At 45.7% G+C, this 26,008-nt stretch overlaps 1 protein-coding gene across 2 annotated transcripts in view; it reads left to right on the top strand.

Moving 5' to 3' along the window:
* Nucleotides 1-26,008, top strand: part of TUBGCP4 (tubulin gamma complex component 4) — a 49,104-nt gene that overhangs the window by 9,069 nt on the left and 14,027 nt on the right. For both annotated transcript variants that reach the window (XR_013347326.1, XM_077828548.1), the window contains exons 6-13: nt 2,248-2,327; nt 6,419-6,620; nt 16,721-16,886; nt 18,951-19,075; nt 20,210-20,260; nt 22,830-22,935; nt 23,664-23,771; nt 24,069-24,207. Coding sequence is in view for 1 of the 2 variants with exons in the window: in XM_077828548.1 (XP_077684674.1) it covers nt 2,248-2,327; nt 6,419-6,620; nt 16,721-16,886; nt 18,951-19,075; nt 20,210-20,260; nt 22,830-22,935; nt 23,664-23,771; nt 24,069-24,207 (977 nt within the window). In the remaining variant the exon portion in view is untranslated. The remainder of the gene's footprint in view (nt 1-2,247; nt 2,328-6,418; nt 6,621-16,720; nt 16,887-18,950; nt 19,076-20,209; nt 20,261-22,829; nt 22,936-23,663; nt 23,772-24,068; nt 24,208-26,008) is intronic.

The following is a 26,008-nucleotide window of genomic DNA, read 5'->3' as shown; positions in this document are numbered from 1 at the left end:
GCATGCAGTATTCAAGATGTAGGTGTACCATGGATTTATATAGAGGCCATATGATATTTTCTGTCTTACTATCTATCCCTTTCTGAATGATTCCCAGCATTCTGTTTACTTTTTTGCCTGCTGCTGCACATTGAGTGGATGTTTTCAGAGAACTATCTACAATGACTCCAAGATCTCTTCTTTGAGCTAATTTAGACCCCATCATTTTATATGCATAGTTGGGATTATATTTTCCAGTGTGCATTATTTTGCATTCATCAACACTGAATTTCATCGGCCATTTTGTTGCCCAGTCACCCAGTTTTGAGAGATCCTTTTGTGTAACTTTTTGCAGTCTGATGGGACTTAACTATCTTGAGTAGTTTTGTATAATCTGCAAGTTTTGCCACCTCGCTGTTTACCCCTTTTTCCAGATCATTTATAAATATGTTGAATAAGACTTGGCCCAGTACAGATCCCTGGGGGATACCATTATTTACCTCTCTCCATTCTGAAAACTGACCATTTATTCCTATCCTTTGTTTCCTTTTAACCAATTACCGATCCATGAGAGGACCTTCCCTGTTATCCCATGACAGCTTACTTTGCTTAAGTGCCTTTGGTGGGGGACCTTGTCAAAGGCTTTCTGAAAATCTAAATACACTATATCCACCTGTCCACATGCTTTTTGACCCCCCCCCAAAGAATTCTAGTAGATTGGTGAGGCAGGATTTCCCTTTACAAAAACCATGTTGACTCTTCCCCCACAAATTATGTTAATCTATGTGTCTGACAATTTTGTTTTTTAGTATAGTTTCAACCAGTTTGCCTGGTACTGAAGTCAGGCTTACCGGCCTGTAATTGCCAGGGTCACCTCTGGAGCCCTTTTAAAAAATTCGTGATATATTAGCTATCCTCCAGTCATTTGGTACAGAAGCTGATTTAAATGACAGGTTACAGACTACAGTTAGTAGTCCTGCAATTTCACATCTGAGTTCCTTCAGAACTTTTGGGTGAATACCATCTGGTCCTGGTGACCTATTACTGTTTAGTTTATCAATTTGTTCCAAAACCTCCTCTAATGACATCTCAATCTGTGACAGTTCCTCAGATTTGTCAATTTAAAAATAATGGCTCAGGTTTGGAAATCTCCCTCACGTCCTCAACCATGAAGACCGATGCAAAGAATTCATTTAGTTTCTCCGCAATGGGCTTATCGTCCTTGAGTGCTCCTTTAGCGTCTCGATCATCCAGTGGCCCCACTGGTTGTTTGGCAGGCTTCCTATTTCTGATGTACTTTAAACATATTTTTGCTATTATTTTTTAAGTCTTTGGCTAGCTGTTGTTCAAATTCTTTCTTGGCCTTCCTAATAATATTTTTACATTTCATTTGCCAGAGTTTATGCTCCATTCTATTTTCCTCACTAGGATTTAACCTCCACGTTTTAAAGGATGCTTTTTTGCCTCTCACTGCTTCTCTTACTTTGTTGTTTAGCCATGGTGGCCCTTTTTTGGTTCTCTTACTATGTTTTTTAATTTGGGGTATACATTTAAGTTGAGCCTCTATTATGGTGTCTTTAAAAAGTTTCCATGCAGATTGCAGGAATTTTACTTCTGGTGCTGTACCTTTTAATTTCTGTTTAGCTAACCTCGTTTTTATGTAGTTCCCCTTTCTGAAATTAAATGCTACAGTGTTGGGCTGCTGTGGTGTTTTCCCCACTACAGGGATGTTAATTATATTATGGTCACTATTACCAAGCGGTCCATCTATATTCACCTCTTGGACCTGATCCTGTGCTCCACTTAGGACTAAATCAAGAATTGCCTCTCCTCTGGTGGGTTCCAGGACTATTGCTCCAAGAAGCAGTCATTTAAAGAGTCAAGAAACTTTATCTCTGCATTGCATCTTGAGGTGACCTGTACCCAGTCAATATGGGGATAGTTGAAATCCCCCATTATTATTGAGTTTTTTATTTTAATAGCCTCTCATCTCCCTGAGCATTTCACAGTCACTATCATCATCCTGGTCAGGTGGTTGGTAACATATCTCTACTGCTATATTCTTATTATTCGAGCATGGAATTACTATCCATATTTCCCCTACCTTCCAGTTCTCACTGAGACCCATGCACCATTTCCCTTGTCAGTGCAAAGCCTTCTTTGTACATTCAGCTGTAAGTGTAGCATTTGAACATCTGACACTTCGGTACAGAATCAAGGGAAGATTTCTCACTGCAAATCCAGTTTGACCACTTTGTTTCTTTGCAGATTCATGGCTGTCAACTCCTGGAGACTGTCCATAAACACAGCTGTGGGGGGCTGCCCCCTGTGCGTAGTGCACTGGAAAAGTAAGGAGATTCACTAATACTACTGCTTGGCTATTATGCTCTTGTAACAGCTGAAGTTAGTGCCAAAATATCTTCTCTCTTTAGCTATAACAAATAGAGATGTCTAACAAGAGCCCTGTGCAATCTGAAAGGCACGAGTGGAATGCTAGGCTGACAGCCCTGAAGACTCAAGTCCTCTGTTTATGTATAGGATAAGTACACCATAGACAGCTGCAGTACAAGCTTCCTTCACACACTGAACTGCCAGTAATCTCACTCCTGAGCTTGTGAGGCATTTCCTATGGTAGATGGGAGATTACTCTCCCTGGCCTTTCTGCTGAGACTGACAATGAGGGAAAGTTATGACTGGTTTAGGGATGGCTTTGTAAGTCTGTCTCCCACCCCCGCACTTTTCCCCTTACCTAATGCAATTTGCGTGGAAGTTGCAATGGAAGAAGTTCCATTGTGTCAGCTGACCCCCTGGAACATAGATTGGAGATTCAGACATGGGGTGATTTGATTGGTTGAATATTACTAGAAATGGGTTCCCTTGAAGGAGGAAATTAGGGCACTGACTTTCCAGGTGCATATCATGGAGCTGCTGAGATGGCAGCTAAGTGAGTGGAGCAGTTTGATCCTACTTCGTGTGAGGGAGGTAAACAAACTGTACTTTAATGGCACACTCAAGGCCTCCCACCTTCCTCCATGAGCAAATTTCACTTGTTAGCACTTCAGCTCTCAGTGTGCTGACTGACCTCCTTAGGATCATAGAATATCAGGGTTGGAAGGGACCTCAGGAGGTCATCTAGTCCAACCCCCTGCTCAAAGCAGGACCGATCCCCGAATAAATCATCCCAGCCAGGGCTTTGTCAAGCTTGACCTTAAAAACATCTAGGGAAAGAGATTCCACCACCTCCCTAGGTAACGCATTCCAGTGTTTCACCACCCTCATAGTGAAAAAGTTTTTCCTAATATCCAACCTAAATCTCCCCCCCTGCAACTTGAGACCCTTACTCCTTGTTCTGTTGTCTGCTACCACTGAGAACAGTCTAGAGCCATCCTCTTTGGAACCCCCTTTCAGGTAGTTGAAAGCAGCTATCAAATCCCCCCTCATTCTTCTCTTCTGCAGACTAAACAATCCCAGTTCCCTCAGCCTCTCCTCATAACTCATGTGTTCCAAACCCCTAATCATTTTTGTTGCCCTCCGCTGGACTCTTTCCAATTTTTCCACATCCTTCTTGTAGTGTGGGGCACAAAACTGGACACAGTACTCCAGATGAGGCCTCACCAATGTTGAATAGAGGGGAACGATCACGTCCCTCGATCTCCTGGCAGTGCCCCTACATATACATCCCAAAATGCCATTGGCCTTCTTGGCAACAAGGGCACACTGTTGACTCATATCCAGCTTCTTGTCCACTGTAACCCCTAGGTCCTTTCTGCAGAACTGCTGCCGAGCCATTCGGTCCCTAGTCTGTAGCGGTGCATTGGATTCTTCCATCCTAAGTGCAGGACTCTGCACTTGTCCTTGTTGAACCTCATCAGATTTCTTATGGCCCAATCCTCTAATTTGTCTAGGGCCCTCTGTATCCTATCCCTACCCTCCAGCATATCTACCACTCCTCCCAGTTTAGTGTCATCTGCAAACTTGCTGAGGGTGCAATCCACACCATCCTCCAGATCATTTATGAAGATATTGAACAAAACCGGCCCCAGGACGAACCCCTGGGGCACTCCACTTGATAGCGGCTGCCAACTAGACATGGAGCCATTGATCACTACCCGTTGAGCCCGACAATCTAGCCAACTTTCTATCCACTTTATAGTCCATTCCTTCCGCCCATACTTCTTTAACTTGCTGGCAAGAATACTGTGGGAGACTGTGGCGGTTTAATGATGAGACAGAACACAGCTTTATGCAAGCAAGCAGGCTGGTTAGCTGAGATGGGCTGTTTTGTTTTTTAGTTTTTTATTTCTTTTTTATTATTTTTTTTTTAGTATTATATATTGCTACCGCAAAAAGATACATAAAGGAATGTATGACGTTGATTAATATATTTATTTATTATTTTTTATTTATTACAATTTTGGTTTTTAGGCTTTGAGCCCAGGCTAAGAAAGCTTCCCACAGTTGCTGTCCCAACAATTAAGTTCTTATGGTTCATATTTAGCCCTTGTTTTTGGATAAAGCAATGTGTGCATTGCTTCTACAAAACAGTCAGGGTGTGCCCTGCCTGCTTCCAGGTGGAATAGCTAAACATGAACCCTTCAGGAGACCGTGTCAAAAGCTTTGCTAAAGTCAAGGAACAACATGTCCAGTGCTTTCCCCTCATCCACAGAGCCAGTTATCTCGTCATAGAAGGCAATTAGATTAGTCAAGCATGACTTGCCCTTGGTGAATCCATGCTGACTGTTCCTGATCACTTTCCTCTCCTCTAAGTGCTTCAGAATTGATTCCCTGAGGACCTGCTCCATGATTTTTCCAGGGACTGAGGTGAGGCTGACTGGCCTGTAGTTCCCAAGATCCTCCTTCTTTCCTTTTTTAAAGATGGGCACTACATTAGCCTTTTTCCAGTCATCTGGGACCTCCCCCGATCGCCATGAGTTTTCAAAGATAATGCCAATGGCTCTGCAATCACATCCGCCAACTCCTTTAGCACTCTCGGTTGCAATGCATCTGGCCCCATGGACTTGTGCTCGTCCAGCTTTTCTAAATAGTCCCGAACCACTTTTTTCTCCACAGAGGGCTGGTCACCTTCTCCCCATGCTGTGCTGCCCAGTGCAGTAGTCTGGGAGCTGACCTTGTTCGTGAAGACACAGGCAAAAAAAGCATAGAGTACATTAGCTTTTTCCACATCCTCTGTCACTAAGTTGCCTCCCTCATTCAGTAAGGGGCTCACACTTTCCTTGACTTTCTGCTTGTTGCTAACATACCTGAAGAAACCCTTCTTGTTACTCTTAACATCTCTTGCTAGCTGCAACTCCAGGTGTGATTTGGCCTTCCTGATTTCACTCCTGCAATCCTGAGCAATATTTTTATACTCCTCCCTGGTCATCTGTCCAATCTTCCACTTCTTGTAAGCTTTTTTTTTGTATTTAAGAGCAGCAAGGATTTCACTGTTAAGCCAAGCTGGTCACTTGCCATATTTACTATTCTTTCTACACATTGGGATGGTTTGTCCCTGTAACCTCAATAAGGATTCTTTAAAATACAGCCAGTTCTCCTGGACTCCTTTCCCCCTCATGTTGTTCTCCCAGGGGATCTTGCCCATCAGTTCCCTGAGGTTGTCAAAGTCTGCTTTTCTGAAGTCCAGGGTCTGTATTCTGCTGCTCTCCTTTCTTCCTTGTGTTAGGATCCTGAACTCGACCATTTCATGGTCACTGCCTCCCAGGTTCCCATCCATTTTTGCTTCCCCTACGAATTCTTCCCGGTTTGTGAGCAGCAGGTCAAGAAGAGCTCTGCCCCTAGTTGGTTCCTCCAGCACTTGCACCAGGAAATTGTCCCCTACATTTTCCAAAAACTTCCTGGATTGCCTGTGCACCGCTGTATTGCTCTCCCAGCATATATCAGGGTGATTGAAGTCTCCCATGAGAACCAGGGCCTGCGATCTAGTAACTTCTGCGAGTTGCCAGAAGAAAGCGTCGTCCACCTCATCCCCCTGGTCTGGTGGTCTATAGTAGACTCCCACCACGACATCACCCTTGTTGCTGACACTTATAAACTTAATCCAGAGCCACTCAGGTTTTTCTGCTGTTTCATACTTGAGCTCTGAGCAGTCATACTGCTCTCTTACATACAGTGCAACTGCCCCACCTTTTCTGCCCTGCCTGTCCTTCCTGAACAGTTTATATCCATCCATGATAGTACTCCAGTCATGTGAGTTATCCCACCAAGTCTCTGTTATTCCAATCACATCATAATTCCTTGACTGTGCCAGGACTTCCAGTTCTCCCTGCTTGTTTGCCAGACTTCATGCATTTGTATATAGGCACTTGAGGTAACCTGCTGATCCCCCCTGTTTCTCAATATGAGGCAGGATGCGTGGTGTGTGTTTCGTTCTGATTGTTATATACACTGCCTTCTTTCACTTTCCATTATGCTTGGTCCCCAGGATCCTGGCTGTGTGTCATGGAGTCATGTATAAGCAGCTCTCTGCCTGGATGCTGCATGGACTGCTCCTAGATCAACATGAAGAGTTCTTTGTTAAACAGGGCCCATCTTCTGGGAATGTCCCTGCCCAGCCTGAAGAAGAGGACGATGACCTGGGAATTGGGGGACTAACAGGAAAACAGCTGCGAGAGCTGCAGGACCTGGTGAGATTGCCATGTTTTAACCTGCATTCTCAGAGCATTAGAGATTGTAGTCAGAAATCTGTCTTTTTCTGCTTCAATGAAAGATCCATGACTTAACGGGCATTAATAAGCCATGGTAGGATGACAAATCAATGAGATACTGTAATATGCAGCTATAAACTAGGCAAAAAGGACTGGTGAGGTCATAGAGGTGAGGGATTTGGAATGTTTTAAGGATTGTGCCACACATAAGGCACACATACGTCAAACAAGAAAGGAAGCAGGAAAGTAAGAAAAGGAGAAAAGTTTAGCATGGATAAATGGTAAGTCCAAGAGGTTCAAACTAAGCAGATCTCCTTCAGAAAAGGGAGATTCAATTCTAGTGAGGCCATTAGAAAGGATCAAATTACACCAAGTAAAGTGAGGAGGTGGGTGAGGTAATATTTTTTTATTGGACCAACTTCAAGCTATACAGAATTCTTCAGGTCTGGGAAACTTAGCTGTGACACCTTAGCACCTTTCCTAGACCTGAAGAAAGGCTCTGTATAAGTTCAAAAGCTTGTCTCACCAACAGAAGTTGGTCCAGTTAAAGTTATAACTTCACCCACCTTGTCTCTCTAATATCCTGGGACCAATACTACATCACCCTGATCACCTTAATTGATTGGTCCATCAGCCTGCATATAGCTTGCACCGATCACAACACGTCTTCCATTCTTCTTTTATCCTGGCCTTCCTTCTCTCGGAGGCGGGTTGTGGTTGTCGGAGACTCTCTCCTCAGGGAGACTGAGTCATTTATCTGCCGCTCCGACCGGGAAAACTGAGAAGTCTGCTGCTTGCCAGGAGCTAGTATTCACGATGAGAGAGACCAGAGACTGCTGAGACTCAAGACCTCGGATCGCTACCCTTTCCTGCTTCTCCATGTGGGCACCAACGGTACTGCCAAAAATGACCTTGAGTGGATCACTGCAGACTATGTGGCTCTGGGAAGAAGGATAAAGGAGTTTGAAGCACAAGTGGTGTTCTTGTCCATCCTCCCCATGAAAGGAAAAGGCCTGGGTAGAGACCATTGAATTGTGGAACTCAACGAATGGCTATGCAGGTGGTGTTGGAGAGAAGGCTTTGGAGTCTTTGTCCATGGGATGGTGTTCCAAGGAGGAGGAGTGCTAGGCAGAGATGGGCTCCGCCTAATGAAGAGAGGGAAGAGCATCTTCGCAAGCAGGCTGGCTAACCTAGTGAGGAGGGCTTTAAACTAGGTTCACCAGGGGAAGGAGACCAAAGCCCTGAGGTAAGTGGGGAAGTGGGATACCGGGAGGAAAGCGCGAGGGGGGAGGGCTCCCGCCTCATACTGAGAAAGCGGGACGATCAGCGAGTTACCTCAAGTGCCTGTACACAAATGCACAAAGCCTGGGAAACAAGCAGGGAGAACTGGAAGTCCTGGCACAGTCAAGGAATTATGATGTGATTGGAATAACAGAGACTTGGTGGGATAACTCACATGACTGGAGTACTGTCATGGCTGGATATAAACTGTTCAGGAAGGACAGGCAGGGCAGAAAAGGTGGGGGAGTTGCATTGTATGTAAGAGAGCAGTATGACTGCTCAGAGCTCCGATATGAAACTGCAGAAAAACCTGAGAGTCTCTGGATTAAGTTTAGAAGTGTGAGCAACAAGGGTGATGTCGTGGTGGGAGTCTACTATAGACCACCGGACCAGGGGGATGAGGTGGACGAGGCTTTCTTCTGGCAACTCACAGAAGTTACTAGATTGCAGGCCCTGGTTCTCATGGGGGACTTCAATCACCCTGATATCTGCTGGGAGAGCAATACAGCGGTGCACAGACAATCCAGGAAGTTTTTGGGAAGTGTAGGGGACAATTTCCTGGTGCAAGTGCTGGAGGAACCAACTAGGGGCAGAGCTCTTCTTGACCTGCTGCTAACAAACTGGGAAGAATTAGTAGGGGAAGCAAAAGTGGATGGGAACCTGGGAGGCAATGACCATGAAGTGGTCGAGTTCAGGATCCCAACACAGGGAAGAAAGGAGAGCAGCAGAATACGGACCCTGGACTTCAGAAAAGCAGACTTTGATAACCTCAGGGAACTGATGGGCAGGATCCCCTGGGAGAATAACATGAGGGGGAAAGGAGTCCAGGAGAGCTGGCCGTATTTTAAAGAATCCTTATGGAGATTACAGGGACAAACCATCCCGATGTGTAGAAAGAACAGTAAATATGGCAGGTGACCAGCTTGGCTTAACAGTGAAATCCTTGCTGATCTTAAACACAAAAAAGCTTACAAGAAGTGGAAGATTGGACAAATAACCAGGGAGGAGTATAAAAATATTGCACGGGCATGCAGGAGTGAAATCAGGAAGGCCAAATCACACCTGGAGTTGCAGCTAGCAAGAGATGTTAAGAGTAACAAGAAGGGTTTCTTCAGGTATGTTAGCAACAAGAAGAAAATCATTACTAAACGAGGGAGGCAACCAAGTGACAGAGGATGTGGAAAAAGCTAATGTACTCAATGCTTTTTTTGCCTGTGTCTTCACGAACAAGGTCAGTTCCCAGACTACTGCACTGGGCAGCACAGCATGAGGAGGAGGTGACCAGTCCTCTGTAGAGAAAGAAGTGGTTCGGGACTATTTAGAAAAGCTGGAAGAGCACAAGTCCAGGGGGCCGGATGTGTTGCATCCGAGAGTGCTAAAGGAGCTGGCGGATGTGATTGCAGAGCCATTGGCCATTATCTTGGAAAACTCATGGCGATCGGAGGAAGTCCTGGATGGCTGGAAAAAGGCTAATGTAGTCCCCATCTTTAAAAAAAGGAAGGAGGAGGATCCCGGGAACTACAGGCCAGTCAGCCTCATCTCAGTCCCTGGAAAAATCAAGGAGCAGGTCCTCAAGGAATCAATTCTGAAGCACTTAGAGGAGAGGAAAGCGATCAGGAACAGTCAGCATGGATTCACCAAGGGCAAGTCATGCCTGACTAATCTAATTGCCTTCTATGACGAGATAACTGGCTCTGTGGATGAGGGGAAAGCAGTGGATGTGTTGTTCCTTGACTTTAGCAAAGCTTTTGACACTGTCTCCCACAGTATTCTTGCCAGCAAGTTAAGGAAGTATGGGCTGGAGGAATGGACTATAAGGTGGATAGAAAGCTGGCTAGATTGTCGGGCTCAACGGGTAGTGATCAATGGCTCCATGTCTAGTTTGCAGCCGCTATCAAGTGGAGTGCCCCAAGGGTCGGTCCTTGGGCCGGTTTTGTTCAATATCTTCATTAATGATCTGGAGGATGGTGTGGATTGCACCCTCAGCAAGTTTGCAGATGACACTAAACTGGGAGGAGAGGTAGATATGCTGGAGCTTAGGGATTGGATACAGATGGCCCTAGACAAATTAGAGGATTGGGCCAAAAGAAATCTGATGAGGTTCAACAAGGACAAGTGCAGAGTCCTGCACTTAGGATGGAAGAATCCCATGCACCGCTACAGAGTAGGGACCGAATGGCTCGGCAGCAGTTCTGCAGAAAAAGACCTAGGAGTTACAGTGGATGAGAAGCTGGATATGAGTCAACAGTGTGCGATTGTTGCCAAGAAGGCCTATGGCATTTTGGGATGTATATGTAGGGGCATTGCCAGCAGATCGAGGAACATGATCGTTCCCCTCTATTTGACATTGGTGAGGCCTCATCTGGAGTACTGTATCCAGTTTTGGGCCCCACACTACAAGAAGGATGTGGAAAAATTGGAAAGAGTCCAGCGGAGGGCAACAAAAATGATTAGGGGACTGGAACACATGAGTTATGAGGAGAGGCTGAGGGAACTGGGATTGTTTAGTCTGCAGAAGAGAAGAATGAGGGGGGATTTGATAGCTGCTTTCAACTACCTGAAAGGGGGTTCCAAAGAGGATGGATCTAGACTGTTCTCAGTGGTACCAGATGACAGAACAAGGAGTAATGGTCTCAAATTGCAGTGGGGGAGATTTAGGTTGGATATTAGGAAAAAATTTTTCACTAGGAGGGTGGTGAAACTCTGGAATGCGTTACCTAGGGAGGTGGTGGAATCTCCTTCCTCAGAAGTTTTCAAGGTCAGGCTTGACAAAGCCCTGGCTGGGATGATTTAGTTGGGGATTGTTCCTGCTTTGAGCAGGGGGTTGGACTAGATGACCTCCTGAGTGATATAGCTAGGCTCACTGGCAACCAATGGACTGCAGCTGTTGCTGAGAGGCACCTACAGGAGCTGAAACAACCACTCAGATGACCTCCAAAGCGATGGGAAGATTTTATTGTGAAAAGGCATGGCCGCACATAGAATCAGAGAATTTCAGTGTTGGAAGAGACCTCAGGAGGTCATCTTAAAAACCTCTGAGGATGTAGATTCTACCACCTCCCTAGGGAACCCATTCCAGTGCTTCACCACCCTCCAGTGAAATAGTGTTTCCTAATATCCAACCTAAACCTTCCCCACTGCAACTTGAGGCCATTGCTCCTTGTTCTGTCATCTGCCACCACTGAGAACAGCCGAGCTCCATCCCTTTGGAACCCCCCTTCAGGTAGTTGAAGGCTGCTATCAAATCCCCCCTCACTCTTCTCTTCTGCAGACTAAACAAGCTCAGTTCCCTCAGCCTCTCCTCGTAAGTCATGTTCCCCAGCGACCCTGATCATTTTCGTTGCCCTCCACTGGACTCTCTCCAATTTGTCTACATCCTTTCTGTACTGGGGGGGGGCAAAACTGGACGCAGTACTCCAGGTGTAGCCTCACCAGTGCCAACTAGAGGGGAATAATCACTTCCCTTGTTCTGCTGGCAGTGCTCCTCCTAATGCAGCCCAATATGGCGTTAGCCTTCTTGGCAACAAGGGCACGCTGCTGACTCATATCCAGTTTCTCGTCCACTGTAATCTCCAGGTCCTTTTCTGCAGAACTGCTGCTCAGCCAGTTGGTCCTCAGCTTGTAGCGGTGCATGGGATTCTTCTGTCCTAAGAGCAGGACTCTACGCTTGTCCTGGTTGAATCTCAGATTTCTTCTGGCCCCATCCTCGAATTTGTCTAGGTCACTCTGGATCCGATCCCTACCCTCCAGTGTATCTACCTCTCTCCCTCCCCCCCCCCGCCAGCTTAGTGTCATCTGCGAACTTGCTGAGGGTGCAATCCATCCCATCATCCAGATCATTAATAAATATGCTGAAGAAAACCGGCCCCAGGACCGACCCCTGGGGCACTCTGTTTAGTACCGGCTGCCAACTAGACATTGAGCCTTTGATCACTACCAGTTGAGCTTGACAATCTAGCCAGCATTCTGTCCACCTTATTGTCCATTCATCCAATCCGTACTTTTTTAACTTGCTGGCAAGAATACTGTGGGAGACCATATCAAAAGCTTTGCTAAAGTCAAGAGCCAGTTATCTCATCATAGAAGGCAATCAGGTTGGTCAGGCATGACTTGCCCTTAGTGAATCCATGTTGACTGTTCCTGATTATCTTCCTCTCCTCCAAGTGCTTCAGAATTGATTCCCTGAGGACCTGCTCCTTGATTTTTCCAGGCACTGAGGTGAGGCTGACCGATCTGTAGTTCACCAGGTTCTCCTCCTTCCCTTTTTAAAAGATGAGCACTATATTTGCCTTTTTCCAATGGTCCGGGACCTCCCCCAGTTGCCATGAGTTTTCAAAGATAATGGCCAGTGGCTCTGCAATCACATCAGCCAATTTCCTCAGCACCCTCAGATGCATATTGGACAGTAGTTCTTCAGATCTTTATGATCACCTTTCTTATACAGCAAAATGATGTTGGACTTTTTCCAGCTATATGGTATTTTTGCATTTCTAAGTGAGGCTAAACCTTTGAGTAAGGGTTTACCAGAGGTCTTGGCCTCTAGCTCTTATCTCAGTTGTAAGTCTGTCTTTTCCTGGAGCTTTTCCTTCCTTCATCTGATAAACTGTATGTCAAACTTCGCTGATGAGGACTGAGAGTACGTGTTAGTTGGTCTCTTGAAGTGTTGGTAGTGTGACATTTATTTGAGACGCGAACAGTTTGGTGTAGAAATCTTTGCAGACCGTTTCCATCCCTGTTCTGTCAATTACTGCTTTTCCGTCCTTGTTTTTCAGCGCCGTTATTGTCAACCTGTTCAGCGTCAATTTCCATTTGCATTTTTTGAGGCTTCTGCGATCTTTAGCCATCTTTAAGAGCCTTTCATTTCGGTACTTCTCGAAGTCCTCCTTTAGTCTTCTTATCAGCTTGCAGAGGAGGGAGTACTCGAGTTTGTCGCCATCATTTCGCTTCATATTCCTCCACATTCTCCAACAAGTTCCTCGTTTCCTCTGAGATTCTTCCCTTCGCTCTTTTTGGTCTTTCTTTCTAGGCTAATTTCATGCATTGCCTCAGCTTATTAGCAAAGTTTTTGTAGTCCTCATCAGTTATCTATGAGGCTCCAATCTTCTTTGGAAATGTTTGCTTTCAGGATTACCTTGTCGAATATTTTCAGGGTGCTGTCTCTGATTTGCCATCTGTAGTGCTTTCTTCTCCATCTTTTTGTTGAAGTTGAGCCTTGCTCTGAGCAAGCGATGGTCACTACCAGTGTTGAATGATGGCACTAGTGAAATGTCTTCTATGATGCACCGCTTATCAATCAGAATATAGTCAATCTCATTCTTATTCTTCACATTGGGTGCGATCCATGTCCACCTCCTCTTGGTCTTCTTCTTAAACCAGGTGTTATCAATGAACATTTCTTTAGTCTCCGCCAGAGTTGCCAGGCGCTCTCCTCATGGATTCCATTCGCTGATGTTATACCTTCCAATGAACTTTTCGCCTTCTTTCCCTCTTCCAACCTTGGCGTTGAAGTCTCCCTTCACAATCGTATGTATGGATTTTTGAGCGAGGGTTTCCTTGAGCTCCTGATAGAATTTTTCCACATCATCATCTTCACTTGTGCACAACACTGAATACAGCAAGTAAAGTGTACTATTATGCGGCCTAACACAGTATGGCTCTTTGTCCTTCTCTAGCAGTTAGATCAGCAAGGTTTGAGTTTGGTACTGAATTCAAACTAATGAACTTGGTCCTTTAGTTCAAACAGTAGAGGCCACTGTTTTAAGATCCACCGTTTCCAGATTCCATTCAGATGGCCTGACTGGGACATTGTTACCAAAGTGTGGCGTGTATGGGGATTGCTTAGAGGCAGTAGCAGACTCAAAGTTCTCGTTGATCGAGCCACTAGTGGGAGACTAGAGGGGGACCAAACCACACTTAGTGTAGCTTACACACAGATAGACGGACCTAAGAGGGATTTTTAAGGGCAGATCGCGAAAGACAAATTCTTTCAGTATATTCTACAGGAAGACTGAGAGAATTGGTAAGTCTGCACAATCCCGAGGAGGTGAAAGAGCTGTTAAGGAGAATAAAGACACTGCAGAGGAGCTTAATGATATCTTTTCCTCAGTCTTCACCACAGAGAACATTGGAGATTCCTTCCTGAGGGGTGCTTTTTTTCAGATAATGAAGATGACCAGGGAAGAGTATAAAAATATTGCTTGGGGATGCAGGAGTGAAATCAGGAAGGCCAAATCACGCTTGGAGTTGCAGCTAGCAAGAGATGTTAAGAGGAACAAGAAGGGTTTCTTCAGGTATGTTAGCAACAAGAGGAAAGTCAAGGAAAGTGTGGGCCCCTTACTGAATGATGGAGGCAACCTAGTGACAGAGGATGTGGAAAAAGCTAATGTACTCAATGCTGCTTTTGCCTCTGTCTTCACAAACAAGATCAGCTCCCAGACTACTGCACTGGGCAGCAAAGCATGGGGAGGAGGTGACCAGCCCTCTGTGGAGAAAAAAGTGGTTCGGGACTATTTAGAAAAGCTGGACAAGCGCAAGTCCATGGGGCCAGATGCATTGCATCCGAGAGTGCTAAAGGAGTTGGCGGATGTGATTGCAGAGCCATTGGCCATTATCTTGGAAAACTCATGGCGATCGGGGGAAGTCCCAGATGACTGGAAAAAGGCTAATGTAGTGCCCATCTTTAAAAAAAAAAACAGAAGGAGGAGGATCTTGGGAACTACAGGCCAGTCAGCCTTACCTCAGTCCCTGGAAAAATCATGGAGCAGGTCCTCAGGGAATCAATTCTGAAGCACTTAGAGGAGAGGAAAGCTATCAGGAACAGTCAGCATGGATTCACCAAGGGCAAGTCATGCCTGACTAATCTAATTGCCTTCTATGACGAGATAACTGGTCTGTGGATGAGGGGAAAGTGGTGGACGTGTTGTTCCTTGACTTTAGCAAAGCTTTTGACACTGTCTCCCACAATATTCTTGCCAGCAAGTTAAAGAAGTATGAGCTGGATGAATGGACTATAAGGTGGATAGAAAGTTGGCTAGATTGTCGGGCTCAACGGGTAGTGATCAATGGCTCCATGTCTAGTTGGCAGCCGGTCTCAAGTGGATTGCCCCAAGGGTCGGTCCTTGGGCCGGTTTTGTTCAATATCTTCATTAATGATCTGGAGGATGGTGTGGATTGCACCCTCAGCAAGTTTGCAGATGACACTAAACTGGGAGGAGAGGTAGATATGCTGGAGGGTAGGGATAGGATACAGAGGGCCCTAGACAAATTAGAGGATTGGGCCAAAAGAAATCTGATGAGGTTCAACAAGGACAAGTGCAGAGTCCTGCACTTAGGACGGAAGAACCCCATGCACCGCTACAGACTAGGGACCAAATGGCTCAGCAGCAGTTCTGCAGAAAGGACCTAGGGGTTACAGTGGACGAGAAGCTGGATATGAGTCAACAGTGTGCCCTTGTTGCCAAGGCGGCCAATGGGGCATTGTATATGTAGGGGCATTGCCAGCAGATGGAGGGACGTGATCGTTCCCCTCTATTCGGCATTGGTGAGGCCTCATCTGGCATACTGTGTCCAGTTTTGGGCCCCACACTACAAGAAGGATGTGGAAAAATTGGAAAGAGTCCAGCGGAGGGCAACAAAAATGATTAGGGAACTGGAACACGGCTTATGAGGAGAGGCTGAGGGAACTGGGATTGTTTAGTCTGCGGAAGAGAAGAATGAGGGGGGATTTGATAGCTGCTTTCAACTACCTGAAAGGGGGTTCCAAAGAGGATGGATCTAAACTGTTCTCAGTGGTAGCTGATGACAGAACAAGGAGTAATGGTCTCAAGTTGCAGTGGGGGAGGTTTAGGTTGGATATTAGGAAAAACTTTTTCACTAGGAGGGTGGTGAAACACTGGAATGCGTTACCTAGGGAGGTGGTGGAATCTCCTTCCTTAGATATTTTTAAGGTCAGGCTTGACAAAGCCCTGGCTGGGATGATTTAGTTGGGGATTGGTCCTGCTTTGAGCAGAGGGTTGGACTAGATGACCTCCTGAGGTCCCTTCCAACCCTGATATTCTATGGTTATGAGGCACCCTCAGATTGAAGTGTCAGCAGAGAAGGGAGATATTAGAATGAACTGATAAATTAAGAACAAGTCAGCAGGACTGAGCAGTCTTCATCTAAGAGTGTTGGAGGGACTTGAGAACAAAGTGGCTGAACTGTTAACAAAGATATGCAAATACTTCCTGAAATCCACTACTAAATTGGAGAACCAGAGAGAGTAGCAGTTCAGCTCTTCAAAAATGGTACTGAGGTGATCCTTGGATTATGGACCAGTGAACCTTACTCATCAGTACCAAAACAACTGGGTGAAATACTGATTAGAGAGTTATGAAATATCTAGATTAACATAAAGACAAAGTAACACTGCTCCTGTTAAGGAAAATCATGCATTTCTACTTTACAGAATGTCTGAATATGTTAACAGAATATTGGATAAAAGAGAACCAGTTAATATAACACTATTTTCAAAAAGCCTTTCATATGCAGCTTTCAAGGAAACAAATTACTGAAGGGGTGAGAGACTGCTGGCATAGATTAGGAACAGGCTAAAACACCACTGGAATCAGTTAGACTTACCTGTATCTTAATAATGTAGGGTGGGTTTGCCTTTTTGCCACCTTATTTACATTGGTTTTCCTCTCTCTTGTTTTTTCGTCCCTGGCACCTTTCTTTCTGTTTGTTCCCCCAATCCCTCTTTCTGCCTGGCCTTGTGTTTTCTACTGCTTCCCCGTTCATCTCGTTGGGGGTTGTGATAGCGCCTGATTGAGGAGGAGAACATGTTAGCACCATCTCTGAAACAGTTTTCTCTGCGAGTGGAAATGTTACCATCATACATACCTGTGCGGGTTGCTGAGAAAATCCTCTTTGTGGGAGAATCAGTACAGATGTTTGAGAATCAAAATGTGAACCTGACCAGAAAAGGTAGGAAACAGCTGTCTGGCTTGTTTACTTGGCTCCTTGCCAGAACTTGGCTTCCCCATGGTCTTTGTTCATTTTGATTAACTGGAGAATACTTTCCAAAGAGTTGTATGATACATCTCTCAATACTATGATCTTTGGTTTGTCTGGACACGTCTGAGAAGAGTTGGTGCACCTCCCGTGCAAGAACCAGCACTTACTTTGGACTTACAAGCCATGCTTTGAAGCCATGGAGGTTTCTACTCCCTCCCATTTAGCTCTTAAAGTTGTGGTTATCACAGCGGCCAAGAGTGTGTATTCAAGTATTTCTGGCTGACTCACCCTTCAGTGTTACATAGAGAAAAGCTTGTCAATATCAACACCTAAGATCCTGCCAGAAGGATGCCCAAATTCTATCTCATCGAGTATCCTAGTCTTCCCCCCCGCCCCCACCCCATATCTCACAACTTTCCAGCAGAAGCAACATGGCACAAGTTGGCTATAAAGAGGCTTAGAGCAACTATCAGTATCCAGTCTTGTTAGTGATATAAATGCTGTTCTAGCTCCTTATGGTGTAGAAACCCGTTCCATCAGATGAGGCAAGCTCTCAGAGCTGATGTGATGCCAGTATTCTTGTGTAGACAAGGCCAAAGACTCAGGTTCCTCTGAGACCTACCACAGAGCTCCATTCACATTTTCACTCGGCCTTGATCTCTCAGCTTTGGAGTCACGCACAGATGCCGGTACAGGGACAGCAGTGGTCATGTGTCCATCCCCCACCCCGGACAAATGACTTCATAGCTATTAGGACCACAGGCAAAAGTTTGTCAGACAATTGTTGGGGAGGCAATAGTTAGTGCAACTTAGCCCTGAAACTTTGTAGCACAGTTGACTGTGTGGATGCAGTAAAATCTGTGCACTATCAAAATCAACAGTTCCTTTGCTGGCATACTTCCTGAATTCCCCCTCCTCTCCCCACCTCACTTCAGTCTCCCTTAATATTTCCTCTTCATCAGAAGTGGACCCCCATCAAGCATCCTGGAGAGCCTCCCACCTTGGGTTCAGAGGTCTTTACATGGCGATTCCACTGGGAGTGTACACTGCCACACCCCTTCACGGTTTCTCCCTCACTTATGCCTCAGCCAGTGAGTCAGCTGAGGCACACACTGGTTTGCCAGCACAAGGGTGTCTGCCACTAGCAGGTGCAGTAAGAGGTGGCATGGAGCTGGTAGCTGAGGGGTGGTGAGGAGAGCAGCTACCACCTCTCAACCCCATCCCGCAGTCCATCCATGGATCACCAGCTGGAATTCCTGCTCTGATGTTCCACCTGCTGTTTGTCAGAGTGAATACTAACTGGTGAACCATCAGTGTCTTGCCAGCTGAGGTGTGGCACCGCTGAAGCAGGGGGGTTTATTATTGGTGGGTCAGGGCATATGTGAGAGCATGGGTCGGGGAGAAGGGGTAGAAGGATCAGAGTCCATTCCTGGGTAGGAGAGATTCTGTGGGGGACCATTCCCAAAGAGGGCATGGTGTGGAGGTAGAAACAGAATGGGACTTGCAACCAACAAACTAAGTTGTCACTGCTGAGCCGGCCAAGATGAGCCTGCATCCAGTGCGCAATGTAGACACAAAGGCAAACCTTAGATCAGGTGAGGGTGACTAGTGAGGATGCGCTTCATTCAGTATTCTTGTGTAGACAAGGCCAAAGACCGTAAGAGAGAGGGGCTTGGTTTTTAGCTTAGTTGGTCAAAAAATCTGATCTGAGTCCTGGATTGGGATGGAACTAGCAGGAAACATCATTGCTTGCAGAGTGACAGATGCTTTGCTATTGTGACAAGCCACTCTGTAGGCTCTCTGGAAATGTTCCACTTACCAGATGGCCTAGAGCTGTAGGTAAGAAGTATTTGTTGTCCAATGAGTAAGCGACTTTGGGCATGAAGGGCTGGCAAAATGTTCCTAGGCAATCCACACACACAACTTTACTTGGCAAAGGCTGCTGAACAGTCTGTTAATAGCTTACCTGGAAAGTATCTTGCTTTTTTTGTACTGTTTTACTTCAGTCCAGATGCTCTTCTCTTTTCTGTGTAGGCTCCATCTTGAAGAACCAGGAAGACACTTTCGCTGCAGAGCTACACCGCCTCAAGCAGCAGCCACTCTTTAGTCTGGTGGACTTTGAGGCTGTGGTTGACTGGATTCGGAGCACAGTTGCTGAGGTAATCAAACATATTGGGGTCCTGAGTCCACAACTCCTACCAGGGGCTTAAACACTTTGGAACCGTATGCCTCTGCAGCATAGAAACACCACATGGACCAAATCTTTTGGGAGGGAATGTGCTTGAGGGAATGCTGACTAGATCCCAAGGATAGCTAGGGAGAGAAGCAAGAACCCCTGGAGAGCTCCTTGATTCTAGAAGATGGTGTGTGTCAGAACCTGCAGAGTGAGTGAGTTCTGGGGAAGGTGGGACACTCTCTAGAGCTCATGAGGTGAACAGGCATGGAAGGAGCAGGCGACTTTACAGGGCTCCTGAGCTGTATGTTGTGTCAATTTTTAGTGAGACAAGGAAATTAATGGACAGCTATTGCTTATTTGCTATGGGAGGAAAAAAAAGGAGTTAGTGTCCACAGACTTTAAAGGTTTTTGACTTCTAAAACTGTACTGAGAAAGGATAATGCTAGAGGATGTTTGTTTATTGAATGTACATTATGATAGTGTACTTGTATATTTATTTATCAGATTATATGAAAAGTGAGTATTTGAACATTTACCTACCCTCCTTTATTTTTTCATTTCCATACTTTTAAATACTTAGTTAAAATATACATATCAAGGAGAGTTACAGTCCAAAACACCCAAAGAAACTTTAATGAAGTTTGGTCTGTTAATTATAAAACTTGTCAGTAGAGCCCATATCAGTGGGAACCTCAAAGGAATAATGCTAGTTCTGCCCATTTTCCCAAGCCATCCCCCTGAGGGAAGTGAGTTGAAATAAAACATTTCCTAGGAGGGGGGATGGAGTTGGTTTGGTAACAGAGTTTGACTCCATTACAGTTTCTTATAATAGCTACTTGTATTTGACTGATATTTAAGATTGCTGCCAAAAGTAATCATGATGGTGTGAGTTAGAGGGTTCATTAATTACTAACATGGGCTGCCAGCAAACGGATACTCCCTCTTATTCTGCCCTAGTTTTGGATGGATTCAGTTATATGTAGATTTTTTTTTTTAACCATGCTCCTCATCATGGTTTTCTGAGTGTGGTGGCTAATGTTCTGATTGAGTAGGTTCAGTTAAGAACACAGAGTTTGGAGTGCTGGGTTCTGCTGAGCATGTTCTGGTTTCTCCTTAGCACCTATGGAAGCTGATGGTAGAAGAATCAGATTTACTAGGACAACTGAAGGTAACATAACTATTTCTCTGAAAAAGCTGAAATTGAGAGATTTTTAAATTAGTTCTTTCCCATCCAGTGTCCACACTCATTTTCTGTGTTTGCCTCCATTGGACAAAGCTGTTCTCGCCTCCTGTATCCTAAAAATGGGAGAGCATGGCATGATCTTTCAGGGTCTACGATAGAATCAGAGAAATGGAGGGCTGGGAGGGAGCTCAAAGCCATCAAGTCCAGTCCCCTGCACTGAGGCAGGACCAAGTAAACCTAGACCATTCCTGACAGATATTTGTCTAACCCAGGAGTTCTCAAACTTCATTGCACTGCGATCCCCTTCTGACAAAAAAAAAAAAAAATTACTTACATGACCCCAGGAGTGGGGGACTGAAGCCTGAGCCTGCACATCCAAGCCCCACGGCCCTGGCTGGGGGTCCAAAGCAATAACTCAAGGGCTTCAGGTTGGAGGGGCCTGTAACCTGAGCCTGCCACCCAGAGCTGAAGCCCTCAGGCTTCAGCTTTAGCCCTGAGTGGCAGGGCTCAGACTTTGGCTTTAGTCCCCGGCCACAGCAAGTCTAATGCCAGCCCTGACAACCCCATTAAAACAGGGTCGCGATCCATTTTGGAGTCTCAACCAAGAGTTTGAGAACTGCTGGTAACCTGGTCTTAAAAACCTCCAGTGATGGGAATTCCACAAATTCCCTTGGAAGCCTTTTCCAGAATTTAACTACCGTTATGGTTAGAAGAATTTTCCTAATATTTAACCTAAATCTCCCTTGCTTCAGATTAAGGCCATTACTTCTTGTCCTACCTTCAATGGACATGAAGAACAATTTGATCATCATCCTCTTTATAAACAGCCCCTCATGTATTTGAAGATTATTAGGTCTCCACTTCCCCCCATGCCAAATCTTCTTTTCTCAAGACTAAACTTGCCCAGTTTTTTTTAAACCTTTCCTCATAGATAGGGCCCTACCAAATTAACGGCCATGAAAAACACATCATGGACCGTGAAATCTAGTCTTCCCCTGTGAAATATGGTCTTTTGTGTGCTTTTACCCTATACTGTACAGATTTCCTGGGGGAAACCAGTGTTTCTCAAATTGGGGGTCCTGACCCAAAAGGGAGTTGCAGGGGAGTCACAAGGTAAATTTAGGGGGGGTTGCAGTATTCCTATCCTTACTTCTGCACTGCCTTCAGAGCTGGACGGCCAGAGCGGCGGCTGTTGGCCGGGTGCCCAGCTCTGAAGGCAGTGCCTCTGCCAGCAGGCAATCCCATACCATGCCCCCCTTACTTCTGTGCTGCTGCTGGCGGGGGCTCTGCCTTCAGAGCTGGGCTCCCAGCCAGCAGCCGCCACTCTCCATCTGCCCAGTTCTGAAGGCAGCGCTGTCACCAGCAGCAGAGCAGAAGAAAGGGTAGCGGTACCACAACCTCCCCCACCCACCACAATAACCTTGTGATTTTTCTCCCCCCGGCCCAACGCCTTTTTGGGTAAGGAACCCTACAATTACAATACTGTGAAATTTCAGATAGAAATAATGAAATTTATGATTTTTTAAATCCTATGACTGTGAAATTGACCAAAATGGACTGTGCATTTGATAGGGCCCTACTCATAGATCAGTTTTTCTAAACCTTTTATTATTTTTGTTGCTGTCCTCTGGCCTCTCTCCAATTTTTCAACATCTTTCCTAAAGTGTGGCTCCCAGAATTAGAGACAGTGCTCCAGGTGAGGCCTCACCAGGGCTGAGAATAGCAGGACAATTATCTCCCACGTTTTACATACGACACTTCCATTAATACACCCCAGAATATCAGCCTTTTTTACAACTGCATCACATTGTTGATTCATATTCAGTTTGTGACCCACTATAACCCCAGATTCTTTTTAGCAATCTAAACCTAGCCAGTTATTCTCCATTTCATAGTTGTGTGTTCGATTTTTCCTTCCTAAGTGCAGTACTTCACGCTTGTCTTTATTGAATTTCATTTTGTTAATTTTAGACTAATTCTCTAATTTGTCAGTGTTGTCTCGGATTCTAATCCTGTCCTCCAAAGTGTCCGCACTCCCCCCTAGGTTGGTGTCATCAGCAACTTTTATAACCACACTCTCCACTCCATTATCCAAGTCATTAATGAAAATATGGAAGAGTTCCAGACCCAGGACTGAACCTGTGGAACCCCAGTAGATATGTCCTTCCAGTTTGACAGCAAACCATTGATAACTACTTTGAGTATGGTCTTTCAACCCGTTGTGCACTCACCTTATAGTAATTTTATCTAGACTACGTGTCTCTAATTTCTGTATGAGTCATTCTCTAGGATTCACCCAAGTGTGTGTGTTTTGCAATCTGCATCTTGGAGAGATGGCAAGACACCACAGACCTTTGGGACATACGATGGATTCTTCCCAAAACCAGAAATCCTGCTCTGGAGATTCAGGTTGTACTGCTCCTCTTTAAAATGGTACAAACTGCAGTCCATCCAGTAATGAAAGCAGACACTATAAACCAGGAAAGGTAAGTGTGGGTTTTATAGTTTCTGTTCAATTCTTCAGAGTTTTGAATTTAAATGTTTTTCTTCACAGATTATTAAGGATTTTTATCTCTTGGGGAGAGGAGAATTGTTCCAAGCCTTCATAGACACTGCACAGCACATGTTAAAAACCCCACCCACAGCTGTAACTGAACATGGTGAGTAATCATAATTGAGTTGCCAAGACCTGCTTGCTCTGCCCGCTGTGGCAAGAGGACAGCCAGCCCTGCCTAGCACAGCAAGTGTGAGACTCGTTCAATTTCTTGAGCAGTCACCAAGGATGAACCTGTATTTTCCCACTGCAGCATGCAGCTCTCTTAACATTGCTCTGGATAGTCTCCATGACATCAGAGATAAGCAGGTGTAGGTGACAGTGTGCTGTAGAGAACAACCCTGCACTATCCACGGAATAAGATCAACTAAATTGGATCTAAAAGGGCTTTTCCTTTTCTTATATTGATAATTTACCAAACAATTGCCTAGTAATTTGGTAAATTACTTTGCAGACACGAGGAGGTCGTATCTATGGATTAGTGCACTGGGAGAGAGAAGCCGCCATCTTGGCATACAGAAGCACCCCCTTTACTTCTTAGAGATGATTACATGCAGGTTGCTGAACTAGAATGTAGAGTGTCATACAGACTGGCCATCCCTTCATGACTGTGTCAAGTATCCCATGTGGTAGGGCAGGTCAGTGTTCCAAAGCTGAGGCAGGAAATCACAGAGGGATGGGAACTAGTTGCAATTTAGAAGATTGCCATCGAGTCCCAGCATGAGCTACTAAGGACTGAGTAGAATTCTCAGCCTCTGGCCCCGTAGCAACTCTGTGGTTGGTGTCAGTTGCACCTTGATGCTCTCTGTGACATTCATGCTCTTTCCCTATCAGATGTCAATGTGGCATTCCAGCAGTCTGCTCACAAGGTGTTGCTAGATGATGATAATCTCCTTCCTTTAGTCCACCTTACCATTGAGTATCATGGAAAAGAGCATAAAGGTATTGAGTTGTGCCTGCTTTTTAAGGGTGGGGGGTGGTGGTGCTGGCTTGCTTCAGTCTCTATTCATATTGCAGACTTTTAGGATTAAGAAATCGTAACTCTGTGCTCCCTCTCCTCTTTGGCCTTCATGACTCAGGAGTTTCTCCTCCCTCCCGCACACCACACTGTACCTTTAGACTCCCTGCCGCTGCCGCCTCTCTTCATTCAGTTCTTCCCTTCTTTGTTTATTACCAGGTATGTCACTCCCCACTAAATCTGTACACGGGTTAAAGTTCAGCAATTCTATTCTTTTCCAGATGCTTCTCAGGCTCGGGAAGGGCCTTCCCGGGAGTTATCTCCCCGTGAAGCCCCCACATCTGGTTGGGCAGCTCTGGGACTCTCTTATAAAGTGCAGTGGCCATTGCACATCCTCTTCACTCCTGCTGTCTTGGAAAAGTGAGTACCAGATCCTTGTCTGTTCACTGTAGGCATCCCACCTCTGAAGTTTCAGGCACACAGTGATTCTCTATCCTTCACACTGAATGAAGAGAAAAGAGCTTCAGTGCCTTTGTCTGCTCTCCAAATTATTCAGTACAACTTACTTACATTATGGCCACTTGTTGCTGATGTCATGACGAGTGCGGTATGGTACTGCTAGATTTGCTTCTCCCTTACAAATCTGTCCATCTACAGCTCTACTCCTTCCTCCTCACGGTGAAACTCCCACAGAGCAATAACAGAGAACCACTGTAGCCTGATAGGTGTATCAATTAATTTCTTAGACCATATTGGTCAATAAGGGTTCGGTCTTCTGAGTGGCTACAGGATCAGGAAGGTTATTCCCAGTATCACTAGAATGTGAGACCTGAGGAGCACATAAACTATTGCAATTTGTAATAAAGGAATTTGTGATAAATCCACTAAGCAGCTGAATAGTCCCACAAACACTGAAATACTACATCAGATAGAGTGAAAAGTGTTCAACCCTGTAACTGGCATCAGATCTCCTGCTGGGGAACCCTGGAGTGTCAGTCATGATCTCCTCCTCCTCTTCATTGTCATCACCACCACCAGTGGGTCTCATTGTGGCATCTCCCAAGGCACACAGGCTGAGATACAGCTTTTATAATCTGTAACGCTGATGCCTACTTGGGTTCATACGTATTTATGTAGGTTTAATCTATATTTTAATCTGTTTCTATACCCCACTAAATTTGGGGTGCCCCATTTTCCATAGATTAACCTGTTAGTTCCTTTTATACCCATTAATGTTTACATTACTCAGTCACTATAACAACTTGTGGTTGGCACTTTACTGACACCCTATGTCTGCAAAAATGCCCCAAATACTCTAACCGGTACATTGCAATATATATTTCCTAAATATCAGCAGTTAACACTTCTGTTCCTGTGACTGTTTCATTTTGTGACAGGGTGACTCAGCAGTAAGGCTACATTTTAGTCACTGGTATTTTTAGTAAGTCACGGGCAGTAAACAAAAATTCACAGCCCGTGACCTGTCCATAACTTTTACTAAAAATATCAGTGAATAAATCTTGGCGGGGGGGAGGCAGTGGCACATGGCCTGGGACCCCTGCTGGTGCGGGGAGGGGAAGCAGGGGAGAGGGGATTGGCAAGGCCGGAAGGCTCCCTACCTGGCTCCATGCCTCCCCCCTTCTTTCCCCGCAGCAGCAGTTTGGGTGTAGGAGGGGGCAGGGGATGGGGTGAGGCAGGCTCTGGGTAGCACTTACCTGGGGGGGGCTCCCCGGCGGTGGCAACATCCCCCTCACTCACTGCTAGGCGGAGGCACCACCAGGCAGCTCTGCGTGCTGGCTCTACCTGAAGGCACCACCCCCGCAGCTCCCATTGGCTGCGGTTCCCTGGCCACGCCTCCACCTAGTATCTGAGTGAGAGGGATGTTGCCCAGGTAAGCGCCACCCAGAGCCCACCTCACCCCATCCTGTGCCCCTGCCCCCTCTCACACCCAAACTCTGCTGTGGCGGGGTGGGGTGGGGGAGCAGTGGCCTGAGACTGCCCCAGCAGCAACCGGTGCATCTGGTGTAGGGGCTGCCTGAGCTTCCCCTGAGCCAGTGGCCACTGCAGAAGTCCCCGAGGTCATGGAAAGTCACAGAATCAGTGACAAACTTGTAGCCTTACTCATTGGTTAGCTACCCATGTCAGCCTATTTCTAAGCCTGAGGCCTTGTTTGACTAAGCTAAATATCTTACAGCCCTGAAGCCAGTAGGCTCTGGATTAC

Source organism: Eretmochelys imbricata, chromosome 10 (genome assembly GCF_965152235.1).
Source record: "Eretmochelys imbricata isolate rEreImb1 chromosome 10, rEreImb1.hap1, whole genome shotgun sequence".
In the NCBI taxonomy this organism is placed as follows: domain Eukaryota; kingdom Metazoa; phylum Chordata; order Testudines; family Cheloniidae; genus Eretmochelys; species Eretmochelys imbricata.
This window is presented reverse-complemented; position numbering and strand designations above follow the sequence as displayed.